This window comes from Nyctereutes procyonoides, unplaced genomic scaffold, assembly GCF_905146905.1.
Source record: "Nyctereutes procyonoides isolate TBG_1078 unplaced genomic scaffold, NYPRO_anot_genome, whole genome shotgun sequence".
Classification (NCBI taxonomy): Eukaryota; Metazoa; Chordata; class Mammalia; order Carnivora; family Canidae; genus Nyctereutes; species Nyctereutes procyonoides.
Window position 1 is genome coordinate 34,554,846 of NW_026575134.1, and position 26,294 is coordinate 34,581,139.

General features: G+C 34.4%; 1 protein-coding gene and 1 pseudogene across 1 annotated transcript in view; one reads left to right on the top strand and one right to left on the bottom strand.

The window, feature by feature from the left end:
- CCDC73 (coiled-coil domain containing 73) overlaps positions 1-26,294 on the top strand; it is a 108,732-nt gene that overhangs the window by 21,071 nt on the left and 61,367 nt on the right. The window contains exons 2-6 of the mRNA XM_055301111.1: positions 722-793; positions 5,261-5,332; positions 7,476-7,511; positions 8,419-8,493; positions 25,209-25,247. Coding sequence (XP_055157086.1) covers positions 722-793; positions 5,261-5,332; positions 7,476-7,511; positions 8,419-8,493; positions 25,209-25,247 — 294 coding nt within the window. The remainder of the gene's footprint in view (positions 1-721; positions 794-5,260; positions 5,333-7,475; positions 7,512-8,418; positions 8,494-25,208; positions 25,248-26,294) is intronic.
- On the bottom strand, positions 22,351-23,445 carry LOC129494277 (protein SET-like; annotated as a pseudogene).

The following is a 26,294-nucleotide window of genomic DNA, read 5'->3' on the forward strand; positions in this document are numbered from 1 at the left end:
CTCCTTCCCCTATTGATGAGGCCCTTATTCAATAACTTAGGGGAGGTAAGGAAGACCAGTCTGTCTTGGTAGAGTTTTCAGTGGTGACTCGTGGTCCCCTTTCCCAGCTGTAGAGGGTTTCCACTAGTGTTCTTAAATACAGTTTTTTGTTGCCCTTTCCCTTACAGAGTAAGATTCTTGAGCGTAAAGGAAATAGAGAAGATGGGTTGTGACTGCTCTTCTTTTCCCCAGCCAGTCACGCAGGGGAAAGCTCAGATTGCTGAATTCTTCCTATCCTTCCTTGTAAGCACCCGATGGGCATCTGGAGGAAAAACCTGGTAAAAAGTATAAAGCCTCCTTATTTCTGCTGCCCCTGGGAATTCATATTCTTATACTAGTCCACGTTCTGCGTTTAGCGATTAAGAACTTCCAGCTGAGTTCATCAGCACTCAGTGGTTTATGTACCAGGTAAGCAAATGCTGTGGTTCTCTTCTCCCTTCAGGAGAGAGTTATCCAGAGTTTGGATTACTTGAATGATCTGATCTCAGTTCTCTGATGGGTTTGTCTATTTAATTTGCAGTTTGTTCAGATTTTTTCTTGTTGTAAGCATGAGGGAATGCTTTTTTAATCTCTCTAGAAAGAGCCGAAATGGAAAGTTTCAAAATCTGTGCTCGCTTCGGCAGCACGTATAGTGGAAAGTTTTAAAATCCTGATTTTCCTAGCATTTTTCTTTTTGATTTAGGAAGCAGAAACTCAATATGAAGAGCAGATTGGTAAAATTATTATGGAGATCCAAGAACTTAGATGGCAAAAGGTGAGTTTTTAAAAAAGATTTATTTATGAGAGAGAGAGAGAGAGAAAGAGAGAGAGAGAGAGAGAGAGAGAACGCTCGAGAGCGCGCGAGTGCATGGGAAAGCACACTTGAGGGGTGGGGGAGGGGTAGAGGGAAGAGAAACTCAAGCGGACCTTGCTGAGCATGGAGCTGATGTGTGGCTTGTCTCACCACTCTGATATTATGACCTGAGCCAAAATCAAAGTCGGATGCTTTATGTACTGAGCCACTCAGGCACTTCAAAAGATGTGTATATTAATTTTTATTTCAGGTTAGACTTTTTAGCATCTATTTAAAGAAGTATTCTAACTTAATTGAAATTTGAATTTTTAAATTTCCTAAACATATTTGGGGATTGTATATTATTTTAAGCGAAGTACTAAGAGAATTCTGACTAAAACTGTTTTTAATAACATTTGAGCCTCCAGAACCTTGAGAATGAAAAATTTCTTTCAGGCTTTTTGATAATAGTGCTGCAGACTACTATGATGTATTTAATACTTTAGAAACACAATATGTGTTATAATGGAGTAAGAATATCTTTTAAGAAGTAAAACCTCTTTATTTTCCCAGGCTGTTATTATATACCATAACCAAATATTTTAAAAAAAACTCAGTAGCAGAGGGACATCTGGTTGGCTTTGTCAGTAAACCTGTGACTCTTGATCCTGGTGTCATGAGTTCAAGCCCCATGTTGGGTGTGGAGCCCACTTAAAACCCAAAAACAAAGACATAACCACCAGTATCATCGGATCTGAGTCTCTCTAGCCTTATTTATATGGAAGCATTTTTTGATAGTGCTTCACATACCTTTCCACCAAAGTATCTTAATAGCTAAAAATTGAGATCTTAATTATTACGACCCCCCCTTCACTATTTGGCAGTATTTAAACGGGAACTTGGAGGTAACATGTCAGAATTCACGTGACAGTGAATAGCTCAAACTAGAAATGATGGGAATTTTGAGACCAGACAGGCCCACAAGGTTGTGTAGAATATGGGAGTTAAGCTAGAGCAGGATTTTATGAGGCAGAGATCTCAAACCTCTCTGCACAAGGAAAAACCAGATAAATGCCAAGTACAAGCAGAGACTCCAAGCAAGTTAAAAATGTAAAGCCATATCTGTTTTTGGATAGAGAGTCAACAGTATAAAGTTATCCAAATCCTTAAGTTAATCAGTATGTTTAATATAATCCAGTCCCAAGATGGTGTTTGCTGTTCCTAGACTGATTATAAGGTTTATGTGGAAATAAACATATCAGAGTGGGAAATTTTTGAAAAAGAACAGGATGAAATAGCTACACTAGATTCTTAAATATATTATTATAAACCATAGTAATTAAGGTAGCTTAGTATAGCATACATGGATAGGTATTCCTTGAAACATAATAGAGTCTAGAAATAGATCCAAATCATAAGCTAAATTAATGAATGATAAAGGTGGGATTTTATTCTGATAAAATTCTAAAATTCTTTAACTTATTTGGAATTTTCATGTCCTTTTTGTGCTAAAGCAGTAAGTAGTTAAATGGAGTCAGTCTTAGAGCTCTCCTCATCTTTAGAACAATAAAAATTTGCCCATGTATTGAATAAAAGTAGAGTTACAGAGAAATTTAAGTTCTTTAAGGTTCCTCATTAAACCCCTGAGGCATAGCTGTCTAGGTAAATTGACTTTCCCAGGACTAAACAAACAGGTTACACCATCTTGATTTGAAGGGACACTATAGAAAGCAGAATATATATATATGTGTGTGTGTATATATATATATATATATATATATAGTATATGTAGAGTCAGAAAGCATTGAAGATAAAATAGTATTTGGGCTCAGTACCACAAAGAATTAGGGCCATGCTTATTTTATTTATTTTTCTTGAACAGATCTTTATCTTCACCCATTGGGTTTCTTGACTGGGAAACAACAGTATTCAAAGACTGGTATAAAATGTGTTTCATCCTTTCTCTATTATAGGCTTTTAGACTACTGGCTTTAGTTTTTAACTTCTGGTTTTAAAGATTTTATGTAAAGTTAGATAGAAGTTTGCTGCTAATATCAGTAAGACATTTTGTCCATGAAGAATGCACTTCATAGAGATCTTTATTTGGTTTGATTATACACAAAGGTAACAGTCAATATCTAAATTAGCTGTGATATGATTATAATAGAAAAATCCTCAGGGATCTAAAAAGAAAAAATCAGGGAAGAATTTAATTTTGCAGTTCTGTTTACATAGTAGATTCCTTTATCTTATGTTAATGGGTATCGTGTCATAAAGGAGAAAATAATATCTAACTTGAGGATCCAAGGATAACAACTGGAGGCTGAAACAGTGGAGGAATATCTCTGGGTTATTAGAGATATTCATTATCTGAGTAGCTCATTGACTCTGAGCAAGAGGTTATGTGATGATGGCAGGATATATGGTATAAAAATATTTACAAAGTTCCTTTTAATATTTAGAGAAATTTCTCTTTGCAAGTGTGAGGATAAAATGGGAAGTTGGGTGCATGATTAGCCCTCAGAACATTATCATTGATTTGCCCACTTGGTTTTTTTTTCCCTTCACTTTTTTAGCTAGTTCAGGAAAGGTTTTTCCCCAGTGCCTTTTCTGTTTATGATAAATATCTACAGGTATTTACCAAGAGGCTCACTCCTTCAGTGCTTGATGACTGGGGTGGGAGCATTAAGTTGTTTTATCTGTAAGGCCTCCAGTTTATTCTGCTTTTGTTCTAAAGCTTTTTGAACATCTGCCTTTGGAGATCTAGCGATGGGGCTATTTCCCATTCCAGTTTTTGTTGCATATTACATCTATTTCCAGACTTAAGGCGTTTCACAAAAAGTGAGGAGAAAGCTAGAGGTCACATGTACATCAGAATGTACTCCTCAAAGAATCTATCCTGGAGGACTTCAATAAATTCTTTCCTTGCTTGCAGGCGTGGATTAGAAGTCTAATTTATTTTCACAGAAAACTGGACAATAACCTCTGAAAGGTTTTGTCCAACATTTCTAGCTTTTCTAAACTTGTCTGGTTTCCTGGGCATTTTGTGATTTCCTAAGCATTTTTGGGATTTTCTCACTTTACTTTTTCCATTCAATTTTTTTTTCATTTGGGAATGTGAACCATTGGTACAGATCTAGGAACTGGCAGTATTATTTTTTTTTTAATTAGCTGTAGGAAATAAATATTTTTTAAGTTTAATTTCTTTTTTAGTAATCTCTGTGCTTAGCACAGGGCTCAAACTCAGATCCTTAAGACCAAGAATCACATGCTCTTCTGACTGAGCCAGCCAGGTGCCCCAAGAATTTTTTTAAAGTAATTGCTAACTTCAGAAAAAATAAAAAGCTGTGTTAGGTAGAATGTAATTATGGTATATTATATGGCTGAACATTGAATAAAAATTGCATAGTCATGATAGTATAAATGCTGAAGATTGATTTAAGTCACAATTTTTATGTAACTCAGATTGTTAGATGATGGTTGTACAAGAAAGCCAAACTCCCAACTATCATAATAGGAAGTCAGATAAAATTTTTAAGTTGGTAAATCAGCACATATTTAGAAACATGGAGTCAAATAACAGAAACATTCAAAGTGGTTCCCACTTTTAGATCTAATTTTTTTAATTGTGAGAATTATTCAATAAACATAGAAAAAAAAGTTTGAAGTCCTCTTGAATCTGAAGAACAGAACACACAACTTTTATCAAAAAAGGAGGGAGAGAAGAAAAAAAAGTCACATGTGGATTTTTAAAAAATGCCCCGTGGTCATTTTGATATTAAAAAATTACTTCAGTAAATCTAAAGAATTGTGTCTCAGGTGAACATTTGTGTTTAGATTATAAAATGGGTTTCTTTGGGAACTCTAAAAGACTATATAGGCTTCTTGTGTACTATTAATTTTAATAACTTTTGATGAAATATTTTCTTGAAAGCTTTGGGATCAACCATGTTTAGAGGTGTGTGTGTGTGTTTCCGTGTTTTAAAGGTTTATTTATTTGAGAGAGAGAGAGAGAGAGCAGGGTGGGGAGAGAGGTAAGGAGAGAGAGGGAGACAGAATCTCAAGCAGACTCACCACTGAGCATGGAGCCCCATGTGGGGCTCCATCCCATGACCCTGAGATCACGACCTGAGCCGAAATTAAGACTTGGATGCTTACTCTCAACTGAGCTACCCAGGCACCCTGAGCCATGTTTACAGCTTAAAAATTTTAAGGAAATGTGTTTTAATGTGAAGATGCAACTGAAAGCATAATTATTGTATGCTGATTCGTTGACAGGTAAAAAAAAAATCGTAGGATTGCTTTAAAGTTGCATTTAAGAGCATACAGTAATATATGCAATAAATGTTTAACTTTTATTTAAATTGTGAACCTAAGTAAAAGTTAAAATTGCTCAAATTTATAAGTTGCTCAAATTTATGTTTTAACTTTTCATAATTTTTAAAATAGGAAACTCTTCAGAATCAAAAGGAAACATTAGCAAAGCAACATAAAGAAGCTTTGGCAGTTTTTAAAAAGCAGGTAATTTTATAAGGATAGGTGAACACTACAGTTTCAAATATCTCACCCCCTGCCCCCATATGAATATTATGGCATATCACTTTGAAAATCAAAAGAGTATTAATGGAAGCAGGAGTTAGAGTTCTTTGAATCACAAGTGATATGTAGTAGGAGTTAAGGAGGGAAATTGGGAAAACTAGTTTTTTTTGAGATGTATTTTCATCTCTCCTAAATAAATTAGGTCAGTGATGTGTCTGTGCTCTTGTTCCTTCTCTCCCTTCTCCCCTCTCTGATGAGAGGATCTTAGGCTCTTACCTTTTCTGCTTTCCTCCTTTACCCAAGCCAGAACACTAGAACACTGATAAAAAACTGAGATACAAGGAGGGAGATGTGAAGAATGAGGAGATGCGATCATCATGCACTGAAGCCTCCATAAATATTAACTATCAGCAACTAAGAGCAGAGAAAAACATATATGTATGTTATTTAAAAAATGAACAGAACCTCATAAAGTTATTTTGAGTTGTATAGCTCTTCTTTCTAACTTCAGATTTCTCTTCAGCCCCTCGTTAGAAAATCTAAGTGTAAGAGATGTGCTCGTGAGAAATCCTGTCAACTTTTTTCTTTCTTTTTTTTGAAGATTTTATTTATTTAATCATGAGAGACACAGAGAGAGGCAGAGGCACAGGCAGAGGGAGAAGCAGGATCGGTACATGGAGCCTGACGTGGGACTCGATCCTGGGTCTCCAGGATCACACCCTGGGCCGAAGGTGGCCTAAACCTCTGAGCCACTCGGGCTGCCCAACTGTTTTCTTATAGTCATTCCAGCATCACCATTATTTCTTTCTTTTTCCTTCCCTCTTTTTTGTGTTCCCACGAGTGTGTGTGTTTAGAAAGTGAAATGCATAAAAAGAAATATACCTACATAAGATAAATTACTAGTTGGTTGAGGTCAATTGTAATGCACACTGTAGTATAGGGTTGTTGAAGCAAATGAACTTTTCTTCCTTTTAGTCTGAGATTGGCCTCACCAAAGTTATGGGAATTTTAATTGAAAACTTAGGAAGCAGAAGTCAAATATACCATATAGTATTTTCTAGGAGAGGGCAAGTTTACGTCTCTCTTATCACAAGGGACTTTATTTATTTATTTATTTATTTTTTTTATAAATTAATTTTTATTGGTGTTCAATTTACCAACATACAGAATAACACCCAGTGCTCATCCCGTCAAGTGTCCCCCTCCGTGCCCGTCACCCATTCACCCCCACCCCCCGCCCTCCTCCCCTTCCACCACCCCTAGTTCATTTCCCAGAGTTAGAAGTCTTTATGTTCTGTGTCCCTTTCTGATATCTCCCACACATTTCTTCTCCCTTCCCTTATATTCCCCTTCACTATTATTCATATTCTCACAAGGGACTTTAGGCAAAATAACAATGTCTGGGTATCTGAAGGGTAGTGGAGAAAGTGCTCTTGGGCTCTTTTTTTCTCCTTGTTTTTGTTTATTTCCTTTCCTCCCCTCGCCTGCCCACCCTTCTCCTCTTCTTGATTCTTGAATGTAAGTGAGGGATGTGGAAAATGAGATGGAGAAGTTCCAAAGAAAAATTTTTTGTCAGTTTTGCCTAGTATCCTGTGTTGCTTGAAATATTTATTTTTCTTTGGCATGTTGACCCTAGTTACTCTGTTTTAAAATATCACTATTTATTTATTAGACAGCTACATGCATCTTTTAAAAAATTTCAGAAAATACTGCCAATGCTAATACAAATGATACAGATTTCATAAAATAAATTTATTTTGTGTCTTCAAAGTAAAATTTTAAAAAAATTTAAAAAGTGTGCCTTCAGAAAATGTTACATGTTATTATTTAAGAGTAGATGGCAAACTATTGAAACGTTTAAGAAAACAAACTTGTGGAAGGAAAAATTAAATTTTCAAGGATGATGGCATCCCTAATCATGTGATTAAATTGTTCATTTTTTTGGTGACTGGCTTTTTGCCTCCTTTTATGTCTTTTATTTTCTCAGTGTAAAGGCAGCATGTTCATATTGTATTAAGTTCAAACAGTATAGATACGTAAAATCTTTTTATAATCTCATTGACCAGTGTAAATCACTGTTAACAATTTCCTTACCAGTATTTTAATTTTTAAAATTGCTTATCAGTTGCAAATGAAGATGTGTGCCTTGGAAGAAGAAAAGGTATTTATTAATTTTTTAATAATTTAAAGCATAGTTAAGTGCATTTAATGATCAGTTCACCACAATGAAAAGGAGTATTAGCAATAGGTAAATGGAGACTGTGAATTGCTTAAAACCTTAGATATTGTAAAGACCCAAGGAAATCATGTTACCTCTGTCATTTTATGGTTGATAATAGTGAATCATAGCAAGATTAAATGACTTGCTAAAGCCCTTATTCTGAAGTGGCAAAGTTGGGACTAGAACTTAGATCTCTTCAGCCTCCAAATTAATGCTCTTTCTGTTTTACTGCAGTGTTTCTAGTAATGTAATTACTAGATGTAATTACCTGTTTAAAAAAACATTAAAATGATTTGCATCTGGATGCAGACCAATGGGAAAAGAAGATACAACTCTGAACTAGAAATTCACCTGTAATTAAATATTTTCTCTGATTATTTAATAGTTAATACATGTTTTATTATATCAGTGATCATACTGTTTATAAAGGCCTTTAAAAAATTCTTCCATATCTTTATAAGACAAATATACTTGTAACTAATTAGAATATATTTATTCTAGCTCTATGAATTAAATAATTATATAGCGTCCATAAATTCTGTGGAATGTTCTTCTAATAAAATCATCATACACCGAGGCCTCCATAAATGTTATAAATATTTGTTTAATACTGATAAAGTGATTTGCTATAATCTTTTATTCCATGATATTTGTAATCTTATAAAGGCCTTATTGTAAGTTCATGGTATTTTGAAGTCATTAGAGATGTAAATTGTGGTGCAGATCCAAGTTTGAAGCTGTGAAGTGTTAGTTTTAAAGCAGAGGTTTTTTTTCTTGAACTTTTCTATTTTCCCCATTTACACTGGAAAGTACTGAAATATAGGTTTTTTTTTTTTTTAACCTAAAGGGAAAATATCAACTTGCTACAGAAATAAAAGAAAAAGAAATAGAAGGATTGAAGGAAACATTAAAAGCATTACAGGTAAAACGACTTAGTACTGCTTTAAAAATAATTTGATATTTTAACATTGTATTAGTAAAATGTCCAATAAATATGTGGGTTAGCAAAACAAAGCTGAGAAAAATTCATATAGTATACAATTTAGGAGTTCTTCCCTGAAAGCGTTGAGTTTCAAATTAGTAGGATTTTTCCTCATCTTTTATTTTAAAAAGAAATATTAAAATTAGCTTCATTATTTCTTACTGTAGTATAATTAAATATGTTATTTTTAACAGTTTATAGATGAAAAAGCCAAGTCAGGCGTATATATTATAACTGATTAACTGTGGTCTTTAAAAAAGTTAAAATAGCATTAAGCAAGTCATGATTATTTGCTAAGAACTGCAAATACAGAAATGACAAAATCATCACATTTGCCTGTAAGTTGTTCACAGTCTCATATAGAAAGAATACAGAGGTATACAACAAGGATTGTTTAATAAGTATATTTTTTGAAGGTCTGTAATATGCCAAGCACTGTTCTAAGCTCTGGAGATACAGCAATGAATAAAAAGGACGAAAGTCTTTACTTTTATGGAGCTTCCATTCAAGGGTAGAGGGGGAGAAGACAAGCAATAAAATGAGATACAAAGTAAAATAAAGATTGTTAGGGGAGAAAATACATCATTTTGAACTATCTATAGATAACATTGATTACAAAGGCCAAAATATATTTTTAATGGAAGGATCCTGATGGATCCTTAATTAGGTAACTCACATCATAGTGTCAATTTGTTTAAGCATATGATAAACTTTCTTTAGTTGATTAAGGTAGTAAGAAGGTTCCTTTTTCTTCAGATCCTTACCAATTTTGTTATCTCTGGTCTTTTTGGTCATTGCCATTCTAATAGGTGTAAGGAGATACCTCTTTGGGTTTGATTTGCATTTCCCTGATAATTAGTGATGTTGAGCATCTTTTCATATACCTGTTGGCCATTTGTATGTCTTCTTTCTAGAAAAGTCTATCCAGGTCTTCAGTCCAGTGTTTATATTGGTTTTGTTTTGTTGCTAGGAATGTATGAGCTTCTGATACATTTTGGATTTTTTTTTTATTTTGGATATTAACCCCAATCAGATACATGGTTTGCAAATGTTTCTCCCAATTCTATAGATTGCCTTTTCACTCTGTTGATTATTTTGTTTGCAGAAGATTTTTAGTTTTATGTAGTTCTAGTAGACTATTTTTAATTTCATTGCCTGTGCTTTTTGGTGTCATATCCAAAAAATCACTGCCTATACGTCAAGAAGCTTTTTCCCTGTGTTTTTTCTTCTGGTAGTTTTATGGTTTCAGGCCTTATGTTTTAAGTCTTTAACCCATTTTGAGTTGATTTTTGTATATAGTATGAGATTTTGTATAAGGTGTGAGATGAGAATCTAATTTGCCTTCTGCATGTGGATATCCAGTTTTTCTAACACCATTTACTGAAGATTATCTTTTCCCCATTGTATATTCTAGGTACCCTTGTTAAAGATCAGTTAGCTGTTGGGATACCTGGGTGGCTTAGTGGTCAAGTGTCTGCCTTCAGCTCAGGATGTGGTCACAGAGTCTCAGGATTAAGTCCCACATCAGGCTCCCCATGAGGAGCCGGCTTCTCCCTCTGCCTATGTCTCTGCCTCTCTCTGTGTGTGTCTCATGAATGAATAAATAAAATCTTAAAAAAAAAAAAAGTTCAGTTAGCTGTAGTTGCATGGATTTCTGGTCTCTTTATTCTGATCCATTAACCAGTATGTCTGTTTTTATACTAGTATCATACTGTTTTTGTCACTGTAATTTTGAAATATATTTTGAAATCAGGAAGCATGATACCTCTAGCTTTGTTCATCTTGCTCAAGTTTGCTTTGGCTATTATTTTCTGGTTTTAGGGGCTTTTGTGGTTCTGTATGAATTTTAGGATTTTTTTTTCTATTTCTGTAGAGATTAACATTCTGATTTTCATAGATTACATTGAAGTGGTGGATCACTTTCAGTAATATGGACATTTTCACAATAGTAATCCTTCCATCCATGAGCACAGGATATCTTTCCACTTACCTGTCTTTTTAAATTTCCTTCATCAATGTTTTATAATATTCAGTGTACAAATATTTTATCTCTTTGGTTAAATTTATTTCTAAATATATTTTTAGTTGTGAATGGGACTGTTTTCTTAATTTCCTTTTTGGATAGTTTGTATATAGACATAAGGCTGATTTTTATATGTTGGTTTTGTATCCTACAACTTTACTGTATTCATTTTTTAGTTCTAACACTGTTTTTGTTGAGTATTTAGGATTTTCTACATATCTGATCATGTCATCTCCAAACAGAAAATTGTACTTCTTGCTGATTTGGAAGCCTTTTATTTATTTTTTCTTGTCTAATTGCTCTGGCTAGGACTTTCAGCACTGTTTTGAAAAAAGTGGTAAGAATGAGTATCCATGCCTTCTACTGAAATGATGGTGATGTTTACTGTGGGCTTTTTATATATGGCCTTTATTGTGTTGAGGTAAGTTACCTTGTATACTCATTTTGTTGAGAGTTTTTATCATAGATGGGTGTTAAATTTTGTCAAATGCATTTCTACATCTATTGAGATGAACATGTGAATTTTTAAAATTCTGTATGTAGTCTATCAAATTGATTGGTTTGCATATGCCAGACCATCTTGCATCCCAGGGTTAAATCCCACTTGGTCATGGTGTATGAACCTTTAACATGCGTTGAATTTGGTTTGCTGGAATTTTATTGAAGATTTTTGCATCTGTGTTCATCAGGGATATTGGCCTGTAGTTTTCTTCTGTTGGCTTTTTCTGACTTTGTTATCAGAGTGATGCCAGCCTCATAAAATGACTTTGGGAGTGTTTCTTCTTCTTCTTCTGCATTTTGGAAGAATTTAAGAAGGACTGGGATATTTTAATTCTTCAAATGTTTAGTAGAATTTGTCCATGAAGCTATCCGGTCAGGGATTTTCTTTCTTGAGAGTTTTTAAATTATTGATTCAATTTCCTTATTTGTGATCAGTATGGTCAAGCTTTCTATTTCATCTTTCTTCAGTTTTGACAGATTGTGTGTTTCTAAGAATTTATCCATTTTTTCCAGGTTATCCAATATGTTGGTGTGTAGTTGTTTCTTTTTTATTTCTGAGGCATCCATTGTAATGTCTCCTTCCATTTCTGATTTTATTGATTTGAATTTGTTCTTTTTTTGTTAGTCTAGCTAAGGGTTAGAAGAGTTCATTTATCCTTGCAAACAATAACTTAGTTGTGTTGATTTTTTTCCTATTGTTTTCCTATTTATTAATTTCTGTTCTAACTTTTATTATTCCCTTTTGCTGACATTGGGGTTAGTTCTCTTTTTTCCTAGTTCTTTGAGATGTAAAATTAGATTGTTATTTGAAATATTTCTCTCTCTCTCTTTTTTAAATGTAGGCATTTATCATTATAAAAATACCCACTAGTACTGCTTTTGCCACATCCCATAAGTTTTGTTATGTTGTGTTATTGGTTTTATGTGTTTCGAGATGCTTTTTAAATTCTCCCTTTTTAAAAAATAAAAATAAATAAATTCTCCCTTTTTGGACACAATAATTGTCCAAGAATGTTGTTTAGTTTCCACATACTTGTGAATTTTCCTGTTTTCTTACTGTTCTTGATTCTTGTATCATGCCACTATAGATGGAAAGATACTTGGAATGATTTTGATCTTCTTTTTTTTTTTAAGATTTTATTTATTTATTCCTAGAGATGCAGAGAGAGAGAGAGAGAGGCAGAGACACAGGCAGAGGGAGAAGCAGGCTCCTTGCAGAGAGCCTGACGTGGGACTCGATCCCGGGACTCCAGGATCATGCCCTGGGCTGCAGGTGGTGCTAAACTGCTGCGCCACCGGGGCTGCCCTCATTTTGATCTTCTTAAGTTTGTAAAGACTCATTTTGTGACCTAATGTGATCTATCCTGGAGAATGTTTCACATGCACTTGAGAAGAATGTATTCTGCTGCTGTAGGGTGAGAACTTCTGTGTGTATGTCTGTTATGTCCATATGATCCATAGTGAGGTTTAAATCAGCTGTTGCTTGGTAGATTTTCTCTCTGGATGTTTTGTACATTATTGTAAGTGAGGTATTAAAGTTTCCTATAATTACTGTATTTCTGTCCATTTCTCCCTGTAGATCTGTTGATATTTGCTGTATATATTTATATATATTTTATATTTATTATCTCTGATGTTGGGTACATATATAGTTGTTATAGCTGCCTGTTGAACTGACTCCTTAACATCATATAATGATCTTTTTTTTGTCTCCAAAGACAGAATTTAACCTGAAGTTTATTTTATCTGCTATAAATATAGCCACCCCTGCTTTATTTTTGGTTACTATCTGGTGTATTTCATTTATCTCTGTACTTCAGCCTATTTGTGTCCTTAAATCTAAAGTGACTCTCTTGTAGATAGTACAGTAGTCCCCCTTTATCAATGTGGAGTATGTTTCAAGACCCCTAGTGGATGCCTGAAACCATGGATGGTATTGAACCCTAAATATACTGTTTTTTTCCCTATACATAAATACTTATAAATAAACTTATAAAATAAATTAAGCACAGTAAGAGTTTAATAATAACTAATAATAAAATCAAACAATTATAATAATATATTGTAATGAATGTTATGTGAATATGATCTCTTTTTCCCTTTTTTCTCTCTTTCTTTTTTTTTTTTTTTTTTTTTTTAAATTTTTTTTGTTTTATTTATTTATGATAGGCACACAGTGAGAGAGAGAGAGGCAGAGACACAGGCAGAGGGAGAAGCAGGCTCCATACACCGGGAGCCTGACGTGGGATTCGATCCCGGGTCTCCAGGATCGCGCCCTGGGCCAAAGGCAGGCGCTAAACCGCTGCGCCACCCAGGGATCCCTCTTTCTTAAAATATCTTGTAGTATCGTATACTAACCTCACCCTTTGGGGGACTTGGGGGGCTCAATCCATTAAGTGTCTGACTCTTGATTTCAGCTCAGTTCATGATCTGAGATTGATGGGATTGAGCCTTGTGTCAGGCTTCATGCTCAGCAGGGAGTCTGCTTGAAGATTCTCTCTCTCCCTCTTCCTCTCCCCCTTCCCCTACTCTTCTCTCTTTCAAATAAATAAATCTTAAAAAACAACTCACCCTTCTCTTCTTGTGATGCTGTATGATGATCAAATGCCTGTGTGATGAGATGAAATGTAGTGACTGATGTAGGCATCATGACATAGTATTAGGCTCCTATTAACCTTCTGATAATACATTAGAAGGAGAGTCATCTGATTCCTAATTGCATTTGACCATGGGTAATTGAAACCATGGAAAGGGAAACCACAGATAAATGGGAATAGCTATATATCATTAGATCTTTTTTTTTTTTATCCTGTCACTCTATTCCTTTTGGTTGAAAAGTTTAATATTTACATTTAAAACAATTATTGATAGGTGTGGAATTACTGTTGTCATTTTGTAAATTGTTTTCCATCTCTTTCACAATTGTTTTGTATATCTCTTTTCATGGTATTTTTGTAATGTAAATGTAATGTAAAAAACTTGATGTTTTTGTAATGATTTTCTTTGATTTTTTTCTCTTTATCTTTGTGTATGTATTATAGTTTTTTATCTTATGGTTATCTGAAGTCTCACATAAAATATCTTGTAGTTATAACTGTTTTAAGTTGATAACAACTTGAATTGCATACAACAGCACTACACTGTAATTGTCCCCTTAATTTTGTGTTCTTATAGCCAGGGTTTGCATCTTTTTATATTGTGTATTCACTAATAAATTTTTATTTTTAATTTTCATATAAGGGTTAAAAGTAATTTACTACTGATTCAGTCTTGAGTTACTCTGTATTTGTCTATATACTTACCTTTACACATGAGAATTATACTTTCATATGTTTTTACATTGCTGTTGAGCATGTTTCAATTTGAAGAATTTCCTTAAGTATTTTTTATAAGGAAGTCAAGTGGTAATTGATTCCCTTAGTTTTTGTTTGTCTGGGAAACACTATATCTCTCTCCTTCATTTTTTAAATGATACTTTTGCTTATGTATAGTATTCTTAGTTGGCACATTTTTCTTTTGTTACTTAGAATATATCATCCCACTCTCTTCTGGCCTTCAAGGTTTCTGCTGAGAAATCTACAGATAATCTTATTAGAGTTCTGTTATACATGACAAGTTGTTTTTCTCTTGCTACTATCAGAATTCTGTCTTTGTTCTTGACAACTTGATTATAAAGTGTTTCAGTGTATTCTTTTGGTTCATTCTCTTTGTAGTCCTCTGAGTCTCATTAATCTGGATGTTCACTTACCTCCCAAGATTTGGGAAGTTTTCAACCATTAGTTTTTTTTTTGTTTTTGTTTTTGTTTTTTCAACCATTAGTTTTTAAATAAGCTTCCTTCTGTCCCTTACTCTTTTCTCCATCTGGGACTCCCATAATGCTTGTATTGATTCCATTGATGTTGTTTTATAACTCTTGTAGGCTTTCTTCACTCTCTAACCTTCTTTTTTCTTCTCTTATTAAATAATTTCAGATGATCTGTTTTCAAGTTCACTGATTCTTCAATTCATTGTGGCCATAAAGCTCTCTCTTTTGCATTTTTTCATTTCATTCATTGCATTATTCAGCTCTACATTTTTTTGGTTCTTTGTAAAATGATTTCTATTTCTGTTTTGAATTTATTTTCATACAGATATTTTCCTGATTTTATTGAGTTTCCTATCTGTAGATTTTAAGTAAATTATTTTTTCCTACTAATGATTTATTACATGATCCTGTGATAAGATACTTTGTCTTCCTGAGCCTCATTTTCCTTTATGTAAAGTGAAGAAATTGAAATATGTCAATTTCCCAAACAAACAGAATTTCCCGAACAAGATCACTTCATGAACCACTAACATATCTACATTCCTTACTCTCAATGTCAGGAATAAGGAATTTGGGAGAGGTCTTCATTTACCCACCCAGAAGAGGCATAAATATGAGAGCATAGATAGAAGATGGTAAAAGCTGGATTGGGAGATTTTCAGCTTTATAGCTCTATTATGTCATGTTATTTCATTAAATTTTAAACTTACTGAATTTATAAATTAAGATAGTAATTACTTCCACAGAACTGAAGGCATACTTAATACAATAATGTATTGTTTGTACCATTGAAACACAATTTTATTAAGCCTTCACTAACCACAGTGACAAGGGAAATTAAATTCCTGTAGTGTGTACATTTATCCAGAAGGAATTGGTAGACATTTGGATACTTTTTAGTTTGGAGAATCATAAACTTACAGAGATATTAGAAGTACAATATAAAGAACTTACGTTTTCCTGAATGATTTAAGAGTAGTGTGCCATCTTATACCCTACTATCCCCAAAACTATAATTTATCTTTCCTACAATCAAGGACATTCTCTTATAAAACCATAACAACACCATCAAAATCAGTGAGTTAATGTTAACATATAATTAAAATCTAATTATCATACCCCAGTGAGGTTTTACTAGTTGTCCTAATAAGGTGTTGTAGAGCAAAAAGATCCAGCTTAGGATCTTGGGTTGCATTTGTTTGTCATATCTCTTTAATTTCTTTTATCTAGACTAGTTCGTCAGTCATTGTGTAATTTTTATGGCTTTGACACTCTTAAAGAATACAGATCAGTTATTTTGTAGATGTCCTTCAATGTCTGTTTATAATGACGTTTCCTCATGATTAGAATTAGCTGTATGGACTGCCTAGGTGGCTCAGTGGTTTAGCGCTGCCTTTGGCCCAGGGTGTGATCCTGGAGACCCAGGATTGAGTCCCACGTCAGGCTCCCTGCATGGAGCGTGCTTCTCCCTCTGCCTGTGTCTCTGCCTTTCTCTGTCTCTCTCATGAATGAATAAATAAAATCTTAAAAAAAAAAAAAGAATTAGTTGTATGTCTTTGGCAGTAATATTACAGAAGAAATTTCTTGTTCTTATAATTGAATCCTATCAGACAGTTCATGATTTCATTTTCACTATTGGTGATGTTCACTTTGATTAAGGTAGTATCTGATAACTTTCTCCATTGAAAAGGAACTCTTTTCCCCTTTGTAATCAGAGTATTTTGTAGGGAGATACTTTGAAATTATGTAAATATTGTTTCTAATAAAAATTTTATTATAGTTGTATATTTGTTTATATCAGTATAGATTCATTGTTTTTTTCAATGGATTAAAATCTATGACTGTAATTTATTTTGTTGCTCAACTCACCCTTGATTTGGTGAGTGGAAGTCCATAAAGCCAATTACTGAGTTCTTTGGATATGTCTTCATTCTTTCAGCATTTTCCTGCTTTTAGATAAAAGCAAAATATGCCAGGATCATTTTGTAATTTATCTGACCCTGCACTGGAATGAATCATTTCTCCATGTTGCCTTGGTTCCTTTTAATGGCAAATGGTATGTAGAAGCAAAGATCTGGGCACTGTTGTACTCATTACTATGGGTATGTCACTGCTCTCAGACTTTCTTGGTAGACTGAGATCTATGTATGTATTATATACACACAAATATAATTTATGTTTATGTATAATTTATAATGTTTATTTTCCTAACCTGTGTATATCAAAACTATAAATTCACATACCTCCAATTTTATTTTATTTTATTTATTATTTTAAAGATTATTTACCTCCAATTTTAATACAAAACCACAAGGTTAATTGTAGTTTATTTCCTTTCTGTACTTATACATTTTTTTTCTATTACAGTGAGAAATGTGACATTCTTTTTCCTTAATATTTTTACTTCTTTGATAAACTACCTTGTATACAACCAGTTTGGCATTTTGCCATGCCTTCTTCCTAATCTGGATGCCCTTTTTTTTTTCCTGCTTTGAGTCTGGCACTATGAGCTGGGTTGCCCTTTTACAGGAATTTTACTGGAATAAATTTTATTTTAATTCCAGTATAGTTAACATACAGTGTTATATTAATTAGTTTCAGGTGTACAATATGGTGATTCCAACAATTCCATACATCACTCAGTGCTGTTTATGACAGATACATTCCTTAACCACTATCACCTATTTTAACCTTCTCCCCATCCACCTCCCCTCTGGTAACCATCAGTTTATTCTCTATAGTTAAGAGTCTATTTCTTTGTTTGCCTTTCTCTTTTCTCTCTCCTTCTCTCTAAACTTTGCTTATTTGTTTCTTAAATTTTACATGTAAGTGAGATGATACGGTATTTGTCTTTCTCTGACTTATTCTGCTTAGCATTATACACTCTAGCTCCAACTATGTTGTTGCAAATGGGAATATTTCATTATTTTTTATAGCTGAATAATATTCCATTGTATATATTGTATACACACACACCACATCTTTATCCGTTCATCTATCGATGGACACTTGGGGTGCTTCCGTATCTTGGTTATTGTTAACATAGCTGTAAACATAGGGGTGCATTTATCCCTTTGAATTAGTGCATTTCGAGGGTAAATACCGAATAGTGCAATTACTAGATTGTACAGTAGTTCTCTCTTTAACTCTTGGGGAACCTCCATAATGTTTTCCACAGTGGCTGTACCAGTTTGCATTCCCACCAACACTACATGAATGTTCTCTTTTCTCCACATCCTTGCCAACACTTGTTATTTCTCAAATTTTAGCATTTGAACAGGTGTGAGGTGATATCTCATTTTAGTTTCGATGGGCATTTCCTTGATAATCAGTGGTGCTGAAGATCTTTTCATGCGTCTGTTGGCCATATAAATGTCCTCTTTGGAAAACCATCTGTTCATTTTTAATTGGATTGTTTTTGGGGTGTTGAGTTTTTTAAGTTCTTTATATATATTGGAAACTAACTCTATCGGATATGTCATTTGCAAATATCTTCTCCCATTCCAAAGGTTGTCTTTTAGTTTTGTTGATTGTTTCCTTTGCTGTGCAGAAGCTTCTTAAATTCGTGATGTAGTTCCAATAGTTTATTTTTGCTTTAATTTCCCTTGCCTTGAGAGACATATCTAGAAAAGTGTTGCTACAGCTAATGTCAGAGACATTATGGCCTGTGGTCTCTTCCAGGATTTTAATGGTTTCAGGTCTCACAGTTAGGTCTTTAATCCATTTTAAGTTTATTTTTGTGCATGGTATAAGGAAGTGGTCCAGTTTTCCAGTAGCATATTTTGAAGGGACTGTCAACAGTTGGATATTCTTTCCTGCTCTGTCAAAGATTAATTAACCATTTATTTCTGGGTTTTCTGAGTTTATTTCTGGGTTTTCTGTTCTATTCCATTGATCTATGTGTCTATTTTTGTGCCAGAACCACACTGTTTTCGTTACTACAGCTTTGTAATATAACTTGAAGTCCAGAATTGTGATGCCTCCAGGAATTTGCTTTTCTTTTTAAAAATTGCTTTGGCTATTCAGGGTCTTTTGTGGTTCCATACAAATTTTAGAATTGTTGGTTCTAGTTCTGTGAAAAATGCTGTTGGTATTTTGATAGGGATTGCAATTAAATGTGTGGATTCCACAGACATTTTTAATAATATTTGTTCTTCCAATCCATGAGAATGGTATGTCTTTATATTTCTTTGTGTCCTCTTCAGTTTCATTCATCAGTGTTTTATAGCTTTCAGAATATTGGTCTTTCACCTTTTTGGTTAGGTTTGTTCCTAGATATCTTTTTATTTTTTGTGCAATTATAGATGGGATTTGTTTTCTTTTTTTTAATATTTTATTTATTTATTCATGAGAGACAGAGACAGAGAGAGAGAGGCAGAGAGACACAGGCAGAGGGAGAAGCAGGCTCCATACAGGGAGCCCGACGTGGGACTCGATCCTGGGTCTCCAGGATCAGGCCCTGGGCTGAAGGCGGCGCTAAACCACTGAGCCGCTAGGGCTACCCGGATTTGTTTTCTTAATTTCTCTCTCTGCTGCTTCATTACTGGTGTATAGAAATATAACAGATTTTTCCACATCAATTTTGTATCCTGCAACTTCCCTGAATTCGTTTATCAGTTCTGGTAGTTTTTTGGTGGAATCTCTTTTGGGCTTTTTCTTTTCTTTAGTAATTTTTACAGCCAACATGGGGCTTTACCTTTTGACCCTGAGATCAAGAGTCACATGGTCTTCCAACTGAGCAAGCCAGGTGTCTCTCACGTTTTCTGTATATAGTATCCTGTCATCTGTAAATAATACCTTACTCAGCTTCTCACTCCTCACAGTAGTTGAGGAAACTACTTGGATCTTGAAGAAATCCTCACAGATTTCCCTCTCTCTCATTGGGATCCTCTTTTCCCCATTCAGGCCTGACACCCTGTTCTGGAATGCTGCCACCATGACCCCTTCATCCCTTCCCTGTGAACACTAACCTTGCCCTATTCCACCCCATGGACTTAGGACTGAATTGTTCAGGAAGGGGAAAAGGTTAAATATTTTTAAATATAATTTTGAAGGATTTTATTACCAAGTAACATAAAGCTTGCTAATGGAAAAATAGTGGGAAAATAAGGTTTGCTCTAAAGAAATGCATTTTATAGTAGCTTTTTATGAAACTATCCATAAAGTGAGGGATAACCATAATAGGAAAACATTTGTGCTTTATCTTTGAAACTGTCTTTTGTAGTTAATAAGTTTATTAGTGTTAGTATAGTTTTGTTCCTGTATTAGAAAGATGTCTGTATCTCATACTATAATCCACTTATATTTAATTTTAAAATGAAAAAAAGTCATATATAATAGCCTCTGTAAAAAGATTTTATGTCAGTCTAGTTATATTACGGTCAAATTCTACTTATGTTTCATAGGAATGCAACTATGTGGTAGGTTGTTGGGAAGTGCTCTAGAAATGTTGATAAGATATAGCTGTGAATCATAATTCAGAAAGAACTAAATGCAGAAGTGTTAATGTCTGAAAAACAATGAATTAAAATAATTCTGTAAATATGCTCTAGGTGTATGAGTTTTACCTTTAGCAAATGGTAGCTGTGTTAGTGAAGATTCTTCAGTGAAACAGAACCAGTAGGATATACATATAGAAAGAGATTTATTATGAGGAATTGGGTTACTACCCTTTATGGAAGCAGAGAAGTACCACAATCTACTTCACTGATTCTGATTCAAATGCTGATCTCTTCCAGAAACACCCTCACTGACACACTCAGAAATAATGTTTATTCTAGGCACCTTTTGTTCCAATAAAGTTGCCATGTAAAATTAACTATTACAGTAGTGAATAATGATTTCAGAATTAGAATGAAAGTGTTCTGAAGTTTGTTTTCCTCTTATTTTTCTAGATAATTTCTACCCTTTTACTTTTCTTTTGTCCTTATGCCTTAAAAAATACTCTGATCTCATCCCATCTCATGTCTTTCAGAAGGGATTTATGTGTGAAGCACTTTCAAATATATATCTTTAGCCCCAAATCCCACCTGGATTGACTTGAAATTTGATATATTCAAAGTCATGAACATGATTTTTTTTTTGTTTTAGAAAATGTCCCCCTCCTCAAAACGTTTTTTGTCTTTTCTTTCCTTATTAATTATAGCTCCCCCCTTTTTTTTTTCACTTGTTGCAGCTTTTTTTCCTCAGCATTTCCCTCAGAGTATATCCAGAATCTGACCATATCTCACTACATTCATTATTAAAACCTGAGTCCTCTTTCATTGTCCTTTTTCATCTGGATAGTGGTTTTACCTGCTTACACCTGTATACTCTGTTACTGTTAACATAACAGTGTGATTCTTCCAAAAATTAAGTCAGGCTATGTTACACTTGTGCTTGGAACTTTTGAATGTCTTCCTGTCTCAGTCAGTATATAAACCTGAATCTGTATTGTGCATTACAAGACTGACAATGATTTGCCCCTCTTGCCTCCTACTCTTCTCTCAGCTGTTGCTGTTCTTCCCCATGCTTGTTCCCTTCCAGTCACACTGGCCCTCTTGTTCTTCTGTGAGTTCACATTTAGTTTTATTGTAACAAAGCAACTTGTTCACTTTTAATGTTTAAAACTGAGCATCAATTGCTTCTCGGCCTTTTGGCTAAGATCAAGTGTGTAAAACTGAGCATCATCTTATTTTCCAGTGAAACAAAAGGAAAATTTAAAAATATATAGGAACAAAATTACAATAGAGAATGTCAGTTCCAAATAAAGTCCAAGTTCTGCTGATTCTTCCATTGAGTGGGAGGCTCAAGTCATTTGGAGAGAATTTTATTTAAAAAGTATCAACTTAAACCATAAGGATGTCCATTAAAAATCACAATTAAACATGCCAAAGGAGAAGCCATATTGTCAAAATGCCCACTTAACCTACTCAGACATCTCAATTTCAAATTTTTCTGATATTCTATAACCTCATTTAAAAATTTTCTTTCTTTCCTTTTTTTTTTTTTTGACAAGATAAAGTAGACAGATACATGTTGGTAAGTGCTAGCTTAGCTGTCCATATTCACATAGAGGTGCAATATAATCTCTGAGCCCAATATACAGAGAAAGGGGGAAGAAAGCTAGAATTCTGTGTACCACTACACCGGGGCCTAGCACCCTCCAGCTTCCAGCAGAGCTAAGGTAGCAGAAGGTTTTTCTTTTTTTCCAGAGGGCACGGGGGTGTTGATTCTGTAAAATTTTTGTTGAAACAGGAAGGGATAAAAATGAATTTGGAACAGAAAGGAGTAGAGCTTCTTTTCCCACTGTATTCTGCTCAAGGTATTTCCCCCCAAAATAAGTCAAGAACCATGGTATAAAGGGAGAGAAAAGAGATTTCAAAAAACAGGGTGAATAAGCACAAGAGGTGGGGGCGGAGAGATTGCAGCTTGCTCCCAGGGACTGTAAAAAATTCACAAAGGAAGGTTGGAATCTATCAGTATTTCATTAGTCATCCTCTCCTTCATCCTCTTCTTCCCCCTCATCATCACCATCATCTTCTTCACTCTTAATCCTCATCTCCTTTTCAATCTCTTCTAATCCTTTTTCATCACCTTATCTTCTTCTCCTTCCCCTTCTTCATCATCCATATTGGGAACCAAGTAGTGCTGTGATGGATTTGGCTAAATATCATCTTTGATGACCTCTCCTAACTCGTCTGCACCTGTATGAGGATGGTCTGTAAACCATCTTGAAGCTCTTCAGTGAAGAAGCTCTTCGGTTCCTCAGGCCATCTCTTCCTGCTGGCTTGCTTGCTTGCTTGCTTGCTTGCTTGCTTGCTTTATTTATTTATTTATTTATTTATTTATTTATTTATTTATTAAAAGATTTTATTTATTCATGAGAGACACAGAGGGGGGGGGCAGAGACACAGGCAGAGGGAGAAGCAGGCTCCATGCAGGGAGCCCGATGTGGGACTCGATCCCGGGTCTCCAGGATCAGGCCCTGAGCTGAAGGCGGCGCTAAACCGCTGAGCCACCCGGGCTGCCCTTCCTGCTGGCTTTATTGTGTGTTTGACTTGAACGTTTCATCAGATCCTTCCCAAGTTTCCATTTAATTTCAGTGGACTTTGAAGATGGATCAGATGAAATTCTTTAGAGAGAACTTTATTTTCGAAGTAAGGGTTTTCATCAAGATAAAAATCTGTTCTGTAACCTGATTTAGTATCTTCAAATTCTGTCACTTCAACTCTTGTCAGATAATGCAGCACCTCTTCATCTTCCTTCTCAAGCAGTAAAGATGCTTGTAGATTGTTGACAAATGTTGTTACCCCAAAATTTGGGATTTTGGCAATCAATTCCAACCTCTTCTGAAAAAAATGGTGGGTGGAGTTTGTTATATTTCTGTTCTACTTTAAAAATCTCCTCACTGGCTTGTTCATTATCTATTTCATTCTGTACTTCATCAGTATGTTCAATTGCTTCTTGCAGTTTTGTTTCTCCCTTTGGCAAGTGCTGAGAGGTTGAAGTCTTCTCTGCCTTGAGGGTAGGAGGCAGTCTCAGTTTCTTTGAGGCAGAGTGAGGACTGGCATTTGGGGGCCATGCTGTTAGGAGAGCTCACGAAATAAGGGCAGATGCATTTTTGCAAGAAGCTCCAATTTCTCTTTCTTGTTGTTCTTTGAACATGCCATATGTTCTCCTACCTTAGGGCCTTTGCGGTTGCTGAATTCTCTTCCTTGCTCCTATCAAGTCTTGACTCAAAAGATGCCATCTCAGGAAGGAAGGATTTTCTTGGGTATCTTACACATCCCCTTCCTTGATTTATTTTTCTTTAGTTCTTCTCAATATTTAATAGACTATATATTTTAACTTATTTATAGTGTTATTTTCTATAATCCCCAGATTTTAAGCTGGACAAGATTTTTTATTAAGATTTTATTTATTCATGACACACACACACACACACACACACAGAAAGAGAGAGAGAGAGAGAGAGACAGGCAGAGGGAGAAAGCAGTCTCCATGTGGGGAACCTGATGTGGCACTCGATCCCGGGACTCCAGGATCATGCCCTGAGCTGAGGGCAGACGCTTAACTGCTGAGCCACCCAGGTGTCCCAAAATTATCAGCTTACTTAAGGCAGTATGCTAGAGTGATTTCATAGGAAATGTGAAGTAATTATTTTTGCTTAAGATTTAGCAAATAAGAGATTTAGGAAAATGAGCACTTACACAGCTGGTTGGAGTTTAAGTTGATCAGCCACTCTAGAGGACTTCATAAGAATTGCTAAGAGTCTATGAAAGGGAACAGAAAATAGGAATTCTGCTTCTTGGAATTTATTCTCCTAAGATGAGTATACTTCCTGGTACAAGCATGTTTATTTCACAGTAGTGTTAGAAAACTGCAAACTGGGCAGCCCCAGGTGGCCCACAGCTGTTTAGCATTGCCTGTGGCCCGGGGTGTGATCCTGGAGACCCCGGATCGAGTCCCACGTCAGGCTCCCTGCATGGAGCCTGCTTCTCCCTCTGCCTGTGTGTCTCTGCCTCTCTCTCTCTCTCTCTCTCTCAGTGTCTGTCATGAATAAATAAATAAAATCTTAAAAAAAAAAAAAAAGAAAACTGCATACTGGGCAAATCTACAAAAATGAGTAATTTGGTAAACTATGGTATTAAGTTAAACAGTAGAATACTATGTAACCATTAAAAAGTTGCATTGTAGATTAATTTGTTATAGAAAGGTGTTCCTTCTATATTAAGTAAAAATGGGTTATAAAGTAGTACATATATTATTATCCCACTTCCTACTGGCTCTCTCTTAAAGTATAAATGCATAGAAAAATAGCTGGAAGTACCAGAGTATTAATGATTATTACTTCTGGGTTGTGAGATCATCTGTTTAAAATTTTTTTCCCTATGTTTTTCCATTTTATTAGATTATCTTCAATGAAGAGCTGATACTACGTAGGAAATTCTCCTGGGCTGTTCTTGCTATTTTGCTTGCTTTATTTTCCTTCATAGTAGTTGTCATTCTCTAACCTCTACTTTATACCTATATTTTATTGTCTGTCTACCACTACCCCTACTAGACCGCTTCTAAAAAAGGGCAGGGATCTGTTTTGTTCAGTGCTGTATCCCAGACTCGTAAGAAAGTGGCTGGTATATGGTAGGTACTCCATAAGTATGTGTTGAATAATTAATGAATGTATTGTTTTTATTATATGGAAGAAAGTTATGGTAAATAACGTCTTGAAAAAAATAGTGCATGGGAAATAAACACCACATTTTATAGCATACAATTTTAATATCAGGAGGAATTTGTAACAGATAAGTGCAGAATTATAATGAACTTTCTCCTTGTTTTTTCAAGGTTTCTAAATATTCTTTACAGAAGAAAGTAAGTGAAATGGTAAGAAAATTACAAAATATACACCCACTCCCCAGATTAGAATATAATGTGTGTGGTATCTTGTCAATATAAATGACTTTTATATATTAAAAAAATTGAAACTGGATATTATAATATCCCTTTTAAAAGACTGAGTTATAATTTCAAATATAGATTAAATGAATTTATTTCACAAATTTATTTCTGGATTACATAGTATTTACATATTATAAAATAAATTTAACCCAGTTCCCAGATTATTGATAGAGGTCTTATGTTAATGTCAAACAACAAGGAAATAAGAACAATAAATCTAATATTTTATTATCTTTTCTAGGTATTTATACAAACAAGTAGTTATTAATGATTGCCTGAAAAATTAAAGTAATATGAAGTTGCATTTGAATACGACACTTGGGATATGGTCTTTATTTTTTACCATTCAACAAGTGTTTGCTGTGCCTTCCTCTTCTATAGGATATTAAAATTAATATTTGCATTTTTACAGCATAGTGTTTTATGGAATATTTACTTGGATATTCTCTTTTCCTATCCTTATTTGATTCAGAAGGATTTTTTTCCCTGTAGTTTTTTGATTGAGCAAAATTCTCTCATATCCACTTAAATCTCCTTTTTTTTTTTTTTCTCCACTTAAATCTTCTGAGGGCTTTTTGGGTGGGCTTATGCTATCAGTCTTCCTTCTTTGGAGCATACTGTAAGACGAGTAAATTTTGGTGAGGTTTGTATATTATACATATGAGAAATAAGAAATGAGGGGTCACTTTTTATTAAATACAGGAAAATAAAGTAACTGTTTTGCTTCTTGAAATTGTTTTTGGTGTGTTAGAAAATAAAAGAGCCTTAGAAAGATTGCTAAGCTTGATTGAATAAAAGATGTGAAAATTCTGTCGCTGTTCAACTGGAAAGAATAAAGATAATATTGTCAGACTATTTTAAACTATGATTTTAATTAAGAAGCTGAAAAACTAGATTCTGGTTTAGCTTTAAGTACCATGACATTTGTACTGAAAGTCATCTTCAACGCTACAGCGGTTTTACACAAAATAC